At 39.6% G+C, this 19,151-nt stretch overlaps 1 protein-coding gene across 1 annotated transcript; it reads right to left on the bottom strand.

Moving 5' to 3' along the window:
• Positions 1–1,084: 1,084 nt before the first annotated feature.
• Positions 1,085–16,526, bottom strand: TGDS (TDP-glucose 4,6-dehydratase). The gene is made up of 12 exons (XM_090258408.1): positions 16,410–16,526; positions 14,547–14,613; positions 13,494–13,562; positions 12,276–12,366; positions 9,638–9,780; positions 8,862–8,960; positions 7,845–7,904; positions 6,515–6,558; positions 5,616–5,781; positions 3,179–3,237; positions 2,456–2,553; positions 1,085–1,378 (listed from the first exon to the last, which is right to left on the bottom strand). Exons 1-12 carry the CDS (start codon positions 16,493–16,495, stop codon positions 1,293–1,295), a joined length of 1,068 nt encoding a protein of 355 aa, XP_090114534.1. The 5' UTR covers positions 16,496–16,526; the 3' UTR covers positions 1,085–1,292.
• Positions 16,527–19,151: the final 2,625 nt, after the last annotated feature.

Here is a 19,151-nt window from a genome sequence, read left to right as displayed (position 1 = left end):
GCCGCTTGCTCTCCGTGGGCCCTGTTTCTGCTCCCCAGCCCCCTGAGCTCTCCCCCCAGTCTCCCTGACGCCCGCTTCCCGCCAGGAGGCCTTGCCTTTCCCACCCGTGCTGTGTCGGGCCCGCGCGGCGTCGCCAGTTACCCCCACTCTCCGCCCCTCCGGCCCGGCCTGCCTCCCACGATGCCCAGGCCCGGCTCAGTCTAACCGTTTTTACAAACCGCGATTCTGAACTCGCAAGTGTTTGACATCGGCTTGGGTTTGATTTCTGATTGGCATTCATCTCACTGATTTTGGATCTGCTTCCTCTTTTCCCAGCCTCCGCGTTCTCAAGGTCCTTCTGCCACTCCTACCCCGACCCTCAACCACTGCGGGGGTGTGACCTTGCTCCCTACTTCACAGAGAAAACCGCCATCAGTCATGCACGGAAGACAGAGAGCGGGGCCTCATTTTTTACTCTTTTCCCCTTTTCAACGCAATATCCAGTTACATTGTTTAAATCATCTTACAGTCTTGAGAGAAAAATTAAAAATACATGATCAAGTATTTTAACATTTTTCTACAGCAAAATAAAAACATACATTACCAAAAAAAACCAGTCTATATTAAATACATTAAAATGTTGATCATTTTATAAATAAAATCATTTGAAACATTAAGTACATAATACAATTTCCTATACGAGGTTACTTTATATATAGTTCAATGACTGATTTTGAAAATATAAAAACTATGTCTTTCTTTTAAAAAAACATTAAACATAATGTTGCAACGTTATCAAAAGTGAAAAAGTGCTTCCATTTTGTTCCATTTTCAAAGCTACTGTAGCACAATAGCATTTCTTTAATGGAAAGATGAATTAGGACATAAGTCTCATCCTATACTGTCTAAAAATGAAAACTTCGGACTCTTCAGGCAGCAGGGGAGGCTGGGACGCCGCCGGAGTTCAAGGCCAGCAGAAGCTGTCAGGGCCCAGAGCGCTTACCGTCCTTGCTCTCAGATCCAGGAGAGGGCTCCTCCCTGGCCCGCTCCGGTGCCAGAGTCTTTCTGTGCCTCCTATACGAGGTTACTTTTCTGAACTTTCCTAGTTCAGAAAAGGTTTCTGAAAGAATTTTGATGTTTAAATCCTATGCCAATACTGAAACTCTTCTCAAGATTGAGGCATTTTGCATTTGAATTTTATACAAAAAGTCATGAATCTAATTTCAAATGAAAAAAAGACACTTCATTTGGTCACTTGATTTCATATCACTTGTCGAGGTAGAATAATGTTCTTTTTCCAAAAAGGGTCCTGACTATACAAACGGAGGCTGTACCGGAAAGGGCTCTAACGCCTTCTCTGCATTCTTCCAGTTGTGAAAATTCTCTCTGTACCACTCGACTGACAAGAAGAAAAAAAAAAGACAAAGGTCAAAATTAAGAAATTAAACATCGGTGAACTAAAAGTTACTGGGTTCCTGCTAAGTAAGAAGAGTCTTGCCCAACAGCTTACCAGTGGGCAAGGGCTGCCTAATGACAAAAACAATTCGATTTTGAACAATCAGAAAATGTTTCCTCATCTAAAAATTTAGATTTAAAAATCAATTTTTTTTTAAACTTCAAAAGCACTTCAATATTAAATTTGCTGGCACAAGTGTTTAAGACATTCTCACTTTAAGAAATTCAGGGAGAAAGGAGGTAAGTCATTTTTACTAGTTTTAAAGTTATAGAAAATAAGTATAATATTTCATTCATGTAAATGTAGCATTATAGGCATAGTGAGTTTCCTTCTGCTAATATGTGAAATTATTTTATGTTGCTATACTATCAGTAAAATTTTTTAGTTAAGAAAAGATAAATAATCTTTGAATTTGCTTTTTAAAATTTAACACAAGTATTTTATATTTTAAGCTCTGAATTAAGACTTTGAACATATTTTTTCTCATGAGTACATTTCTAAAGGGAACTTTTACATACACAGACTTTAGATACACTTATTTTAATAGATATCCTATACATAGATATTTCTTATGTTGTTTGTTTTAATATAAAAAGACTCGAGACACTTAAAGACTATAACTATATATTTCATCAAATCTAAAATGCTACTTAAGATGCGCCATTATATTATATACCAAAGAAAGAAAAAAGTTGCAATAATTTTAAGATGCTAGTGATTGTAAAATACATACCTTTCAAGGGTATAAAAAGAGTAAAAAATGTGCACCTGAGAATCAATGAACAGGAATCTGAAAAATGCTAGTAAGACATAGGAAGACTGATCGGAAGTTAATCTATGAAATTCAAGATGCTTAGGAAATATATCTCTATTGCTAGAAATATATTAAATGTAACAATCTGAAAAGTAAAAATGATTCATCAAAATACTCCACTAAATTTGCAGTGTTCTAAAAATAAACTACATTTTATTTAAATTTCTCTGAAACCCCCACTCCCCTCAAATGACCAAATAACATACTTGTTTTCTTTATTCCTTCTTTCCAAGGCACTTTGGGCCTCCATCCTAAGCCATGTATTTTTTCTGACTTCATTGGATATCTCATATCATTCATAGGTCTTGGGAAACAAAACATTTAAAATGACACTGTGGAAATATATTTACATATCTGAATAATAAGAGAAACAATGTGTCCATGTATCTTTACCATAATTCAATTTAAAAATTCTCCCTGATTACATGAACACAGAAAATTTGTAAATTAAAGTATGTATTTTTTAAAAATTACCAATCATCCCAGATACCTAACACTCCCTATGGCTTAGCCTCTTCTTATTTCAGCATAAGCTAGGTATGAATGCAATGGACAATACCTAAATGTTTGACAAATGAATAAAAAAATACACATAAACTTATTAGTGCTCTTGTGTTCCATACCCTGTGCTGGGCACTTTGTATTTACTATAATTAAACCTTAAAATACTTTGTAAACAACAAGATATTATTTTCTTTATTTCACACTCAAGGAAATCTCAGACTTAGAAAGGATCAAAAACTTTAAATCACAGAGCTAGTAACAGTAACAGTGCTACACCTTATTCTTATGACATTTATAATAAAAAAATTTTTTAGTAGAAAACTCAAAATGAATAAACTAGTTTTGGGCTAATTCCATATATTATATAATTTTATAAGTACCTAAGTTTTCACAATCTTTCCCCAAAATTTTAACTTGTTACTTACCTATCATTAACATAATCAACCCAGTTTTCCATTTCAGACTCTGAATTGGTCTCTTTGATCTGTCAAAATGGAAAAGGCTTCTGAGTCAAATTATACAACGAGACCAGAGAATAACAATGGTATTATTCACTAGCAGATTCAAAAGACAAGAAAAGCAACCTCCTCAAAGCTGGAGAGACAGCTAAGACGAACAGCATTTTAGCAACGCTATCTGTCCTTTACAGCCCAAATTCTGTCTGAAGCTCAGAAACAATACACATTGCATACTAGGGCAGAAGATAAATTGTTTGGCTTTTAGTCATTACTCAGTGTGATATTGTGATTTATAAGAAGTGTATGCTTTGTCGTCATCCCTGTTCCTGTCACCGAGCTCCCAGAACACTTAGAATTTCCTAAGTGTAGAGAGAGAAAGGTGCTTTTGCTAATTCTAACAAGCCCCTTTCAACCACACCAGAGTTCACGTTAGTGTTTTTTGGGGATCCCAGAAGGGCGGGGGCTGGTTTCCAGAGGAACCAACCATGCAATTAGAGGGACAGAGCTCCACGTGCCTCCCTTCACACCTGGGAGAGGGGCTGGAGGTGAAATTAGTCACCTACGGCCAATAGGTAGTCAATGGTGTCTACTTAACGAAGCCTCCAAGGAGACCTGCTAGCCTGCTGAACTCACGGAGGCGCTGGGAGAGCGGCGTGCCCAGGGACAGCATGGATGTCCCATGCCCCAGCCCTCGTGTCTGGTTGCCCTTCTTTGTGTCCTCCATCTGGTTGTTTCTGAGTTACAGCCTATGCAATACGACGTCTGTGTGGAAAAAGTCCAGCCATTGTTAATATAATGAGAACAGTTTGTGCGACATCGATGTAACCTGGCAGCCAAGGAGAGTGGACTGGAATGCACATCTGTGAACAATGACGACTTCACTGTACTAGTCTAGGGGGTGGGGGTAGTAGATGCCATTGAGTGAGTATGCGTAGGGTGTGGCCATAGCATTCAAAAGGACTGAGTAGAGCAATGATTCTGCATCCAATTTTGCATTAAGCTTGAACATTCCTCCATGGAAACTATTCGGATCATTAAGAAGGCTGCAGCTATGGGCAGCTGGTGATTGGCAGCTTCATCGCAACAATGCACTAGCTTATGCATCACATCTCATGCAGATTTTTTGTGAAACATCAAATCACTCAGGTGACTCAGCCCTTCTACAGCCCAGATTTGGGGCCCTGTGACTTTCGGCTTTTCCCAAAACTAAAATCACCTTTGAAAGGGTAGATTTTAGACCCTTGATGAGATTCAGGAAAATACGGTAGGGCAGCTAATGGTGATTGGGAGACCTGTGTGAGGTCCCAAGGGGCCTCCTTTGAGGGGGACTGAGGCATCATTGTCCTGTGTACAATGTTTCTTGTATCTTGTATGAGATACAATAAACGTCTCTATTTATTGTATCTCATACCTTCTGGACAGACCTCGTAAATCAGTATTCTAGAAAGTAAACTATTCTGTGAGCAACTATAGCAAATGACCTCCAATTTACAGAGCTGGCTGGTCAGGAGCACGGGTGACAACCAGGTCTGTGATTGGTATCTGAACTGAGGGCAGTCCTGTGGGGCCGATTCCTCAACATGTGGGGCCTGGCACTACCTCCAGGTAGGTAACATTAGAACTGAGTTAAACTGTAGGACACCAGCTGGTATTGGATAATTATTTGGGTTAGAATACCCACATGTTAGGAGTACAGAGTATTCTGGTAATAGTGCAGAGGAAAAGAAGTTTTTCAATGCACTCAGTCTTCCTCTCGACTGAATCCTGAGATGTATAATTGATGTTCAGAAATACATACCTACACTCATAACTACAATTGTTTATATATCATTTTATTGCTCTTTGATTTTAGGACACACAATTTAATATTTCTGAAACTGAAGTATGTCTTTCATTGGTATGTACATTTAACGTGTTGAGTTTTTCCCCCCTAAAAAAACTGTTAGTAAATGAGTGATATAATTTCAAATGACATATCTTAGCATATAGATGGTATACATCAACAATTTTCAAACTTTTTCATCTCATGGGTCACATAAACTAATTTCTAAAATTCTGCGGCACACCGGAAAACATATTATACTTTTTGTTGATTGACAAAAAAAGGTGTGATTTTGATTCATTCACACTGGAGAGCTATTGTGTTGGCTGTTGTCATTTCTTTATGTGACACTCTAACGGAAAAGAGGTCAGTGCCCCTGACTAAATAGTCAGGTGTTGCATGTTTTAAAAATTCTTGTGACACACGGGTTGAAAATCACTGGTATACATAATTATAAATTTATTACTCATTCACTTTTCAATTGAATAAACTGTAAGTTATTGATTTTGACAAAATCAGTAAATGCTGCCACTAAATTAGAGACCATTTTGAAAATACTACCTTTTCACAATATATACGTACCAGTTGTATTAGTTCTTTGGCTAGCTGGAGAACTGACATTTCAAAATTGGTTCCAATGTTGTAAATTTCACCTGGTTTCCCCTTTTGAAGGATAGTGAGAAACGCCTCTACTACGTCAGTAGCATAAAGAAAATTTCTTGTTTGAAGCCCTGATCCATGAATGCAGCTAAAAAGATCAAATAAAAGGGAATCGGGAAATGTAAGAAAGTATGCTCTCCCCAACCAGAGTAGGGCAACAACTGGGAACAACTCCAGAAACACCGGCTCCCAGAGCAATCCCAGAAATCTTTTACTGAAAATACAAAATTTCACAACTTTTCTAAATTTTATCCATAGTTCTTAAATGATCTCTACACCTCTTGAGGCTACTCGGTAGGAAAGTGACATATTTTTTCATCAGTTGTATACCTTAAATTCATTTTGAAGAAATATCTACAGTTCTATGAATTAAATCCTTTCAAAAAGTAGAGTTATATAAGGAGTGATGTCAAATTTTATGCGATAACTAAAATTTCAGGATAAATCATTTAAGAACTGAATTTTTTTTTCTGTCACCATTTCTCCTCCCTTCACCCTCTTCCTCCTCCCCCGACCCCCCTTTCCCTCTGGTCATCGCCATACTGTTGTGTTTGTATACTGGTTTCTTTTTCTTTTATTCTTTTTTTTTTTTTTTTGCTTAGTCCCTTCACTTAAGAACTAAAATTGTAAAGATGAATTACAGATCATACTTATTTAAAAAACTATTACACTGATTGTGGAAGGAATTCTTAAATTTGTTGAGAAATCCAACTCTATGGTCTCCAACACCAAGACTTTATGATTTTCAAGACAGACGGTCACCAAATAAATAACAACATATCAGAAAAACATATGGGTACAAAGGTAAATAATTAACATACCATTTCCTGTTGTGTTGTAGTAAAGATATAAATTTTGGAATAACCTAAAAGAATATTTAAATATCATTTCAGATTTTGGAAATTTGCTCACTAATATGAATCTGAACTCATAAGACTAAAACATTATTATTGTAAAGAAATATACATTTAGGTACATTCCAATTCTTATCAGCAGTTCAAGAAAAACCTATTGTAATTTTGATAAGTAAAAGTACTCTAAGATTGCTTCTTATTTTACAAAAACAAGTTATCTGCTACAAAAAAACATAAAAAGAAAACAATATAAATAGGGGAAAATTTTAGAGAAAGTCTCCATGAACAATTGCTTTCAATACAAATCTCACTTTTGTGTTGATTTTACAAGAGCAGGAATCTGTTCTTATTGCTTTACATATAACATCTACTCAGTAAGTGCCTGGGAAATTAAATTTTTAAAAAAGTATATTCCAGCGCTTTGGATTCAAAGAAAATTTATGTTAAACAGAGCGAGATATATAACTAAATTCATAATAAACATGTTAAAGATACTGTATAAATTAAGCAAGTACATATTAATACCAGCAGATGATGATAAGGGCCCTTTCCTTTGGGCAAATAGTTTAACGCTATCAGCTGGGAAGTGAAAAGCCCATTCTCTAAATTTAGGCAGAAAGAAAGCAATAGTTACTTAGAATTGGGTTAATGATACAGAACCAGGCATTTTCAGCCTTTTCATTGCATTTCTTTATTCACTGCTTGTAGTACTTTGGAGTCCTATTTCCCAGAATGCCCTCTGAAGCCAATGTCCCAGTTTGGGGTTCCTGGGACAGGGAGGCTGATCCAGCACGGTGTCTGCCCACTTGGAAAGGCTTTATCCACGCTAAAATGAGGGGGCTAAGAACCGTCTGTGCAAGCTCCCCGTGTCACTCTCCACCTTGCGTGGACACTTCTGCAAAGCCTGACACACTGGTCTGACTGCAAACCAGGAGTCTAAACTGCAGCGTGACAGCAGTGAAGGCAGGACTCCGTGGGCTGAAGAGCCCTGCCAAGTCCGGGCCACTTCCTCACACGTCACCTCGCTGGATCCCTCGGAACCCTTCCTACTGTGATCGTTACTCTTCAACCAAAAGCCGATGCTCAACGGGCCTAAGGTCACGCCAGCTGGCGAGCATCAGGTTGAGACTTAAACTCAAGTCTTCAAACTCTAAACCAGGGATCTGCATGTGGCCTACATAACATTTATAAATTATGTGTCATTTCTACATAAATTTTGAACACATGACTCGAGAGATGATTGTAAGTAGTTAAATAACAATCACTGAAACGCACTGAGTTCAGAAGTAGAAGGTACCTTTTCTGGATATTGATGCGGTCCATACACATTACTGCTTCTCGTGATGACCACTGGAAACTGAAAGAGCATCAGCTATTAAGACAATGGAAAGGTCCCAAAAATAGCGATTGTCTGAGTTAAGCAGTTTTAAAATATGGTGCTTTTGGCTAAGTAATTCCACACACCTTAAGGACAGAAAGGAAAGGATTTTTTTCTAATGTAAGGTTCCTGAAAAGACAGGAGAGGATGGGATTCAGATAAAGGCAGCGGTTCCAAAGGGAAGAACAAGTATTTTTTCTTGACTGGGACACGGGGAGGGTAAGCATAGAGGGAGGCCGTAAGTTTGGGAGAAGAAAATGAAGGACATTTCCACCTGGGGACTGCAGAGACCACCTATAAGACTCTAGCTCTGGTTAGGTGTTAAACTTCAAGTTGGCTTTCTCTGCTGTACCAACCCTTACAAATAAAGTCCTGCATGAAAAAGACAAGGAGGAGCACAGAAGGCAAGGGAAGCTACGTCATTCCTTGGCTCGCCCTGGTGACCCAGTCCTGATAACTCCCAAAGAAGAGCACTGTGAAGCCAGATGTAGGGGTTCAGGCCGAGAACTCGTATTGGTTACGGCTCTCACGCTGACACTGTCAGAACCACCAGGGGATCTACCTCCTGCTCATGAGGAGCCAAGGGAGGTGCGTCATGCAGAGAGGAGCGCATGGGGGCAAGGGAACCTGCCCTCCCCCATCTTCCTCCACTCAGAACGGGGCTTCTTATGCGAGCTGTGACACTCTGCTACTCCTGAAGCAGGAGAAAACACTCTCATGCATGCACAGATCGCTCCTTTAAATGGTGAACTAAACAAGAGTAGGTCCTACTCTGCCCACATGCTATAGAAAATCAGTTTTTTCATTCTTTAATATATAACTTTGCTCAATATATGCCTTCTGCTCTAGAAACGAAATATCACTAATGTTAATTTCAAGTTTAAACACCTAAGTCCACAGAAAAATGACTCAAAAGTTTTTAAAACCAGTTCTTACTTGATACCGTTCCCAGTAAGACTGTACAAAGCCCTCAGCAGCTGCTTTAGAAGATGCGTACGGGTTTGTCGGTTGTTTGGGTGAAGATTCATCAAATTCCTAATTTTAATAAGATACATTTAAAAATAAGTATTATGCATACTTTCTAAGAAAAATCAGAACATACATCACACACTTGAAATGTTAATCCCTACATTAAAACAACATTAATGAACCGCAACTATGTGCCTAGCATTTTTCTAAGCACGTTTATGTACTGCACAGCGATGAGGTCACTACTATGAAAAATATAAACTGGAAGATGGAGCCATCTTTCTGCAGAAAGAGCATGACATTTACAAATGATTAGAAAAGGAGAACAGATTTCAATTTCTGCAATAATTGCACGTTCACCCCTTGACGTTCCAATGTGCTCTCCTGGGGGAACGGGCGGCACACAGCAGTGTCACTTAGACATGCTTTGGCCCATGGGAATAACATTCATCACATATGTAAGACTGGGACAAAAAAGATGAAATCTGCTGCTCCCGTGTAAAATACTGTCAGTCAAATTACATATAAATCTGTCGGTCAAACTGCACATAAATCTGGAGGACTGCAGTAGCCATTTGGGTGGCATTATTTGATTTGAAAAGAAGACACAATGGAATGACAACTGGAGAGTCCCACAGGTACTACAATCAGAGGATGAAAAAAAGCCCGGAGTAGGTTTTAAAAGGACAGGTTTGTTACATGCTCCACAGGAAGTAGGTAAAATAGACATTTTCTAAGCTTACCTTGTCAAGACTGCCCCCGTACACTTCGTCTGTGCTGACGTAAACAAACTTCTCCACTCTGGCTTCATGAGCCGCACTTACCAAAACGTGAGTGCCGTAAACATTAACGTACGTAAACTCAAAGGCGCGTACAAATGAAAGGTCTAAAAAAAGAGAACAAGCTAGAGCAATTCATCCAAGGCACAAAACAAATACTAGAGTTGGGAATAGATAAGTGGAGTTAAAGTGTCTAAGGTCTCTATTATTTGGGAGGCAAGCAAACATTTAATGGATTTTAGGCTTTGATAAGCTAGTTATGCATGTTATAATTTCTAAGGAAACCACTCAAAGAATACAAACAGAATATATAACTTCCAAACTAGTAGAGGAAGAAAAATAGAATAAGAAAAGTTCCTCGGTCAAGCCTTTAAAAGAGCAAGCAAGAAGTTTTTTAAAGGTATTTTTAAAAAGATGTGGAAGAATGAGTTTAAAAAGAATTTAAAAGGAAACAGAACTAGGTGACAAAAATAGAAAGTGCACAATAAGATGACAGAAATAAATCCAAATAGATCAACAAACTCAGTGCTTAGGGTAAATATTAAGGATGGTCAGACTAGATTAAAAAAAAAAAAAAAATCCAAACATAAGTTGTTTGTAAGACACATAGCTAAACCATACAGCCAGAGAAAGGTTGGAAAGAAAGAGGATAGAAAAAGACATATCATAAAGATAATACCAGAGGGAAGATGACAAGCTATATTAATGTCAAACAAAATCGATTTCAAAGCAGGGAAAAATGGGGAACTTTTTCTTAAGTGGTAGAGGTCCAATTGGCATTCAAATAGAAAAACTAAATAAAATTGGAATCCTATCCCATGCTGCATATAAAAATCAATTACAGATGGATTACAAATCTAAATGTGAAAGACAAAACTATAGTTTTTCAAACATAATATAGAAGATTATCTTCATGACCTTGGGCCAAAAGAGAATTTCTTTAAGACCCCCAAACCATTAACCATAAAATAAAGAAAAAGTTATACAAATTCAACTACATGAAACTTAAGAACATTTGTTCATCAAATTTACTAGAAAAACACATGAAAAGATAAGCCACAAAGTGGGAGAAGATTTTTCTAACACACATAAGACTAGGATCCACGATACATATAAAACTACTACAAATCAATGAGAAAAGGGTAAAATAACTCAATTTTTTAAAAAGTAAGATTTCAACAGCATTTTACAGACTAAGAAACCTAAATTACCAATAAACACATAAATGGTCCACAACTTCACTAGTAATCAGGGAAACAGAAATTAAAGTCACAGTGAGACACTGCTGCACACTGCTCCACCGACAGAAAGGGCAAAGTCTGACGGAACCAAACTTGGTGGGGTCTGGAGCAACAACCCTCTCACACTCCGGGAGGAGTGGAAATTGGCATCTGCAATTAGTTCAGAAAAGAGACGGACGTTATCTCAATGTCGAAGTGTGCAGATCTTACGATTCTGGTTATATACGGAGAGAAATGTAGACTTTTACGTACCAGAATACATGTGGAAGAATGTTCATGGTAGTATCGCTAAGAATTGCCCAAAGTGTAAATAATCCAAATGTCCATCGACAGTAAAATCGATACACAAATTGTGTGATACACTTAGAATGAAATACTTTATGTCACTGAAAATGAACCAATTACACCTACATCTAACTACATGGATGAGTCCCTCTGGATGAAAAAGCAAGACCAAAAAACCTACATGTTATTTTACATATACATTTTTATAAAATTTTAAAAAAGGGGAAAACTAACCTACACTGTTTAGGGATAAACACACAGACAGTAAAAGTGTAGAGAAAACCAAGGGCAAGGACAACTTTAAAGTCAGGTTAAAGCAGTAGCAATACCACAGCTAAGGGTGTTCGACAACATTCTGTGTTTGCGAAGGTGATGGCTACGGGTGTTCACAGTATCAGCATTCATTTACTTTTACTTCTAAAGTCTTCTGAATATTTATATTTCACAGTATAAAATAGACAAATTATTAGAAGAATCTCAGATGGACAAAACAGTACAAATATTATAATGTTCAAATGTGTATCCAATAGCCAGCTTTAAAAAACAACATCAGTGAAATAAAATACAGTTTGAATGTCCACCTGCCCAGAAGTCACCACTAAGCTGAATTTGGTTAAACTCACAGTTTTAAGATAGCGTTCAGGGTTACATTTCAACCTACCCTAATAAAGGTGACTTGAAGAGCAGTAATTATCTTTTTTTAAAAAAAATATTTTTTTATTCATTCTTAGAGAGGGTAAGGGAGGGAGAAAGAGAGGGAGAGGAACATCAATGTGTGGTTGCCTCTCCCGCACCCCCAACTCGGAGCCCGCCCACAACCCAGGCCTGTGCCCCGACCAGGAATCGAAACAGCGACCTCTCAGTTCGCGCCCTGGCTGAGCCGCACCGGCCAGGGAGCGATAATCCCCTTGAGGACAGAGTGATCACTGGCTTGTTTTCTGGCAGAGCATGGGATATGCTCTCCCAAAGATAAGTATATACTTGTTCAGCCCCATGACCGGACTTGGATTGAGGCTAATCAGCCCCTGGAAAAAAATAATTTGCCCATCGTAACTGTAACACAAAACAATGCTTACCTACATGTGTTTGTGCAGCAAAATGCAGTACTATATCTATTTTCTCCGTTTCAAAAAGCAATTTCACAAAGTGAGGATCACATATGTCACCCTATATAAAAGCAAACAAGAAAAAACTAAGTTTCATTGGGCAGTCCCATTTGTAAGAACCATTTTACTGTATGAAGAACAAAAAGAAAAACAGAAAGAGAAGAATTAATTCTCCCCTCGCCAGTTTAAGAGAGAATATCTTCAAAATTCAACTGAGGGGTCAAATAAGTATAGTAATGAATAATGCATCTTTTTCAGCACCCTAGGATATAAAATATTCAAGTCAAAACATTTTTTTCAAATAAATGTATAAAATATTTTATTAAGCACCAACTACTACTAAGGACTTGCCAACCTGAGCTCGCTGTGTTAACAGGAAATTTTTTAAACATTTTTTCAAAAGTTTGAGAGAACCACTATTAAAATATATTTAAAGTAAATGCTACAACTGGAATATTTTTTTAAAATGTATTTAATTACAACTAAATCATACATATAACTTTTGTTATATGTATAGTTCTAAATATATGTATCCTCAATAATTCTTTGCTGACTGAAGGAAACACTTTCATATAGAACAGAATTATGAAATGTTTTCTCAGTGTATTCTTTAGGATTTGTGGTTAAAAGACTCACTAAAATAAATAAATAAATAAAAATTAAGCATAGGATGAATAGTTGCACTCGCCATTAAAATTTCCCCTTGCAAATTAATGACCTGGCTCTCTGGTTTATATGTTGGGTTCTTTTGAGAGTGGCTAGAAAGAACCAATCTTCCAGAACCAATCAATCAACTTTCATGGGAGAAGACTGTCCTATAGGCTATAGGGTAGGCTTTTTGGCTGTTGGCTGGCCTAAGTAACACCCCACCTAATACCAATCCTTTTCAATCCCAGCAAGGCCTTACTTAGGAGGATAGTGAGGACCTAAAAAAAAAAAAAAAAAAATCACAAACCATGCAAGTTAAATTATCTACTCACAGATCTGCCAAGACACCAAAAATCCCATGTAACTTTATATGTGGTGTCAGTCTAAAAGTAATATTCTCTACAGCATGTGGTACTTCTGGAAACTAAAAGGCCTTTAATTAGTATGTTTTCCAAGCCCATATTATTGTAAAGAAGGAAGATATAATGTCTGAATAACTGAAGGGGCACAGTACAATAATTATATAAGAAACTTTCATACCTGTATAAACTTGTAGTTGCGTTTGTTAGCAATGGTTTCGAGATTCTTCAGGCTTGCACAGTAATCCAGCTTAAAATAAGTTAAGGGGAAGGGAGAATGGAGAAACAACACAAAAAGTGAAAACAGTTTTTTCTATAAAATATTAACTTATTTTAAAGATGTTCTGATTGTAATACAAGAACATGTCTTCTTAAAGTGTTTGCTCTTTGTATTTTTAGAAGTTTCTATTAGAAGTAAAAACAAAATATGTAATTTTGTTATTGTTTCAAAATTTTTTTTAAATCACCTGTTTTAAACCTCTCCTTTAAAAAATGTTCCTGCCCAGATTTGCCTCCAGCCCTGGGGGCTAGAAAAGTTTACCATTACTCACTGAAAAACAATTAGTGGTTGAAAATAGCTATGTCTGTGTTACACATTATATACCTCATTAAAACTTTTTCCAGAGTTAACTGTTGGTAAATTGGTGGAATTGGGGGGAAAAATTACTGTCCGTCATATTAAGGCAGGGAAAAATTCCTAAAACATGGATTATTCTTTGTAATATACTTATTACATTTCATGAAATGAAGGTGATTAACTGCCTCTTGTAGTTAAAGTAAAACATTCAGTGATTACCAATCATGGCTTTCAGACTCTCTAGGGAGACTCCAATTAATACAGAAAAGTTCTCAAAATTAAATTAATTTATTTACATTTTAATTTTTAAAAGTTTTCCATGAGGTGGCAGTTATAATTCAAATGATAAAGTCAACCAATTAGACTATTCCAACTCCAAAAAAGGTTAATAATCACAAGATTACACAAAATACTGACTTCAGGGTGAAGATTTTTTTGCTAAAAATACTGCTCTTAAGATCTTTATTTCATGAGCAATCATAATAAAGCTTCAAAGGACTTTTTATGTAAGATTAAATACAGCATGAATACATAACTATATAGGCCCCCAAGTTGCTGAAATGACTAAAGAACTAAATTATCAGTGTGACAGAATTCTAATCCTCCTAAAAATAGAAATATCTTTCAGTGCATGAAGCTCATTTTGATAAAACTCACCTTGTCTAGATTTATGATCATGTAGTTTGGATAATCTTCTACTAAAGAGACAATCACATGTGATGCACTATAAGAGAAAAGTGTTTCTTGTTAGAAAAAAAAGTAATCATTTCCGTAAATTCTTAACTGTTATCCTAAGCCATCAAGTATTAAGAAACGACTCCACATTTTTGCAAAAACTAGAACTACACTGAACAGACACATACTCACCCTTTTCACTAACCCTGTCAACAGTTATCAACATACAAAGCCTTATACTCCCTTGACACTACGGAGAAGAGAGAATTTACTGGTCCTGGGTATGACAAAAAACTAGCTTAGCCAAACGATCTTGTCCGTGCACGCTTTGAGTATGGGAGCAAAGCGGGATGACAAATACAGTGGTTGGTGGTCAGTGCCAACCGGCTATAACGAGCCTTTTCAGACTGTAGGCGTACCTACGTAAAAATGAAGTAAGAGTGAGCATAGGAGTTGTCTATGTTCACAGTAATCCCACTGCAGTTGCTGCCTCTTGGTACGAGAATCTGATGGTATAAATCGGGGGGGGGGGGGGGGGGGGTGTGCGGGGCAGCGTCCTAGACTAAACCTAGGTTTTCAAGGCTCACAGCTGACACCACCCTGAGTTGGATACCCGCCGTGGCTCCTGGATTTGGGTTGCAGAGGACCCTGAAGTGGAATGAGAGGCATATCTCAGTGAGATGACCCACCAGGCAGGAACGAGGGCAGCCCGCAACCAAACGGTGATCTCAAGAGTTTGTACCTGGCAGCCCTTCCATAGCATTTTCTAGAAGTACCCTCCCTGGGCCAGCACTATCACACCAGTACCACTCTTCTGTGACCTTGCTCCTGTTGTCATTAAGGCAACCTGGCTGGCCTGGTACCCTCCTCCAAGTCAGTGTCAGATCAGAAGAGATGTAACGCGCTAATGAGCTGGGGGGCGGGGCCTGGGGCTGTGGGGGTGGAGCTAATGAGCTGGGGGCGGGGCCTGGGGCTGTGGGGGTGGAGTCCCGTGTTCCTCTTCCGCTAGACATCGGCAGAGCTTCTCCTTGGTCCTTACGCATTCAGCCATTCCACAGTTACTGAAGACCTTTGTAAAATGAGCCAGACATTCTTCCTGGCGCTGAAAGCACAGTCGCTTCTGCCCTCATTCAGCTTACAGTCTGAAGTGGCGGGTGCAAGCAACAAACGAGCAAACGCAATACACAAGACAGCTGCAGTCGTAGGGAGAGGGGTACTTTACATGGGGTGGTCAGGCAAGGCCTCCTGAGGAGGCGATGTCTGCACGGACGTCTGAAGTGAGTGATGCAAACAGGCCAAGCCAAGGGGAAGCAGGTGCAAAGGCGGCAAGAGAAGAAGGAGCCTCGCCAGGGACCGCAAGAGGCCCGTGCGGCAGGCCTGGGAAACAGGCGGCAGCGCGGCCGGAGATCGGACTGGAAGTGCAGTGCGTGGGCCCGTGAGCGTCTTCAGGGCACGGCCAAGAGTCTCGATTTAGTCTCGGTCCGAGGCACTTTCGCTCAATAATAAACACTGACTTGTGAGCAACAGAAGCACTGCGACCCATCGGGAAGCGGCAGCACGAGCCGGGGCAAAAACAAAACAAACAGAAGTGGCCTCGAGGATACACTTTGGAAGTCGGGAGAGAGGACTCGCCGACGGCGGGGGTACGAGGGAAAGGGGTACCACACGTTTAGCACCCACAGAGGTTTTTAAGTCGGCTGGATAAATAAACGACCTGTCGTGCACTAAGGCCGTCCCCTTACCAGACACCCAAAGCCGGTCGCAGGGTGCCTGGAGCAAGCAGAGCGCAGGCACAGGCTGGGGGTTCTGGGGAGCCACTACTCGGCCAGCGACGCCGGTACCTACATGAAACCAGCACCCCCGGTCACCAGGACCCGCTTCGCAAAGCCGCCGGGAGGACCCGAGGGATCCGCCCGAGCCGCAGCCGACATCTCCCGGCTCAGCCGTGCCGGGCACCGTAAAGCCACAGGTCTCTGTGCCGTAAGGGGGTGCCACTGCGACCTTTTACGACACTCCCCGTTCCCCCGACACATTAACCGGGCTGAAGGGGAGGCTTCCGGAGCGTAGCTGACTTATCCCCGCCCATTGGGGGGGGGGGGCTGGGCGGGACCCTCTGGTGCGCATGCGTAGCCATTCTGCGCTGTCCCCCCGGCTCGCTTCTGGCAGTTGTGCCTGCCTGGAACAGTAGGACCTGGGACGTTTTCCGCGCGATTGTCACCAGCATGCATTAGGCTTTCCTTAGATGCACAGGTGGTCGGAGTTATGAGAGATGGACCTTCTTTTCATCCCTGGGCTACAGCGAGCTCCGCAGATGATGCACCCGTTGACTTGAGGACTCCCGGGGAGTTCTCTTGCAAAAGGGTAGAGATGGGAGGTTGGATCAGCCAAACGACCTTTTGCATTTGTTGCTACTATTATTATTACAGACAGCGCAAGCCGCTTGCAGTCATGGTAGAGATGATCCTTAGACCTTTTCCTACTCTGCCCTAGCCTCCTTTTCCCGGAGTTCGGCTGGCACGCTACTTCCCGTTGGCCTGGATGCCTGCCTAGTATTCTCCCTTCCTTCAACTCTCAACTTCAATGTCACCCTATTAGAGAGCCCCTCCTTGACCACCCAAATTAAAACAGGAAACGATACCCGAGCCCTGCCAAACAACACTACCCTTTATTTTTCTCCATAACAATTATCAACATGGATGTTGACTTGCTCATAGTCCCTGCTCCGTGAAGGCAGAGGCTTTGTTTCCTGATAGAATCCCAAAGCCCTAGGACCAAGCCTGGCACAGAATAAACCATCAGTAAACATTGTTAAATAGGTGAATAAAAATCTTGTGGGGTTGTTTTTTTTGTTTGTTTGTTTGTTTGTTTGTTTTTTGAGATTTTACTCGCTTACTTTTAGAGAAAGGGTAAGGAAGGGAGAGAAACATCAATGTGTGAGAGACACATGGAATGGGTTTCCTCTCCACGCCTCCAACTGGGGAACTTGGCCCACAACCCAGGCATGTGCCTTGACTGGGAATTGAACTGTGACTTATTGGTTTGCAGGCACAATCCACTAAGCCATACCAGCCAGGGTAGAGCTTTTTGATTTTTAAACAATGTGTTAGCAGAGCCTAAAAAGAATGGGACTACCCAGATATGTAGAAGTGTCATTTGTAAGAACATTTTTATGGACAAATTAGTAACATATATGCAAAATGCAAACATACATATCCTATAATCCTCAAATTCTATGATGTATAATGTGCGTAATTGCAGAAAACCACACAGGTATGTTGATTGCTAAATTGCTTGGAGTGATGAAAAACACAATATAAATGCCTACTAATACTGTCACACTTTAAATACAATGGGCTAATATATAGCTTTTAAAAAAAAATGTACCAACATAGAATTAGGACCAAATTTATTGTAGTGGATACTTCCAGTTATATACGACCAGACTCCCCCACCCTTTATCATCTTCCCAACTTTACCCACTCCAGGCAGGCCCCAGGGTGGGCATGCAACTCACTGGAGACCAGCTGAAGCCTCTCTCTGGATTTGGAATTGGACTGAGGTTCTAGGATAGTCTGGTTGCTCTTCTTGAACTCTGAGGACCTACAAATTTTAGATTTGGTGGTGGCCATATTTATTCAAATGAACTGAGGAATCAAAAAGCCTGTTTTCAGTGAGAAGGAAAAAAAAAGTTGGTAACAAAGACAAGAAAGACAAGAGACAGAAAAAGAGGCCTCACAGCATTCAAGGCCCATATTCTGATTTTTTATTTTTTTTTAGGACCAAGCCTATTCCTTTTCTTGGTTTGCAAATACCACACATATTTGCAAACACGTGTCTGAAAGGATCCACTCTAAACTATTAACAAGGGTGACCTTGGGGTATCAGGTATGGGCAAGGAAAGGAGGGAATGAGGACTTATATTTTTATTTCGTATAATTTTGACTGTGGTTCTTTTCTAAGCTACGTGAATTACTTTTATAATTAAAATATAATGTAGGTTTTTAAACTTTCATAATATTAATACTTTCAGTTTATTTCTGGTCTGCCAGAGATACCGGAAAATGCCAGCTATATGGTAAGTATTCCCCTAAGGTTTCCTTTTCTAAAAGGTGAGGTCCATTGTGAGAATTTGCTTATATGTAATAAAACTGATTGTTGAGTGAAAATAATTTATATACATGTACTCATGAAATGATTTTAAGCATAGTCTGACCAGCTGGAGCTTACAGTATAGTAGGAGATTCAGACAAATCAATAAACATTTAAAGTACCTTGTGGTAAGCGCCTGGGTAGGGAGGTAAGGGCCTGTTCCAGGGGCATCTAACACACACTTGGGGATCTGAGAAAGGGTTCTAAAAAAATAAAGTAGAAAAAGGAAGGAGAGGTGGAGACTGAGTAGCAGAATAAAACGAGTATTCCGGGCGGAGGGATCTGCAAGCGCATGGACCCGGAAGGAAGAACTTGGGAGTGTTCAGCGAACTGACAGTGACTCGATAAGGATGGAGGTTGTTTTTTAAGTCGTGGGATGAAAATTTGAGAGGCTCGAAAACCGTAACTAAAGAGTGAGTTGTGTACTTGAAATGATCG

This window comes from Furipterus horrens, unplaced genomic scaffold, assembly GCF_987537825.1.
Source record: "Furipterus horrens unplaced genomic scaffold, mFurHor1.1.pri manual_scaffold_12, whole genome shotgun sequence".
Classification (NCBI taxonomy): domain Eukaryota; kingdom Metazoa; phylum Chordata; class Mammalia; order Chiroptera; family Furipteridae; genus Furipterus; species Furipterus horrens.
Note: the sequence above shows the minus strand (reverse complement) of the source record. Positions and strands in the feature narration are given on the sequence as shown.

What these genes read in the sequence shown, in the direction of transcription:
- TGDS (XM_090258408.1), bottom strand. Translation starts at nt 16,495, where the DNA reads ATGTCGGCTGCGGCTCGGGCGGATCCCTCGGGTCCTCCCGGCGGCTTT. An exon ending in GCAACTACAAGTTTATACAG is followed by an intron (nt 12,367 to 13,493) that starts GTATGAAAGTTT and finishes GCTTTTATATAG; the next exon opens with GGTGACATATGTGATCCTCA. An exon ending in CGCATCAATATCCAGAAAAG is followed by an intron (nt 6,559 to 7,844) that starts GTACCTTCTACT and finishes ATATTCTTTTAG; the next exon opens with GTTATTCCAAAATTTATATC.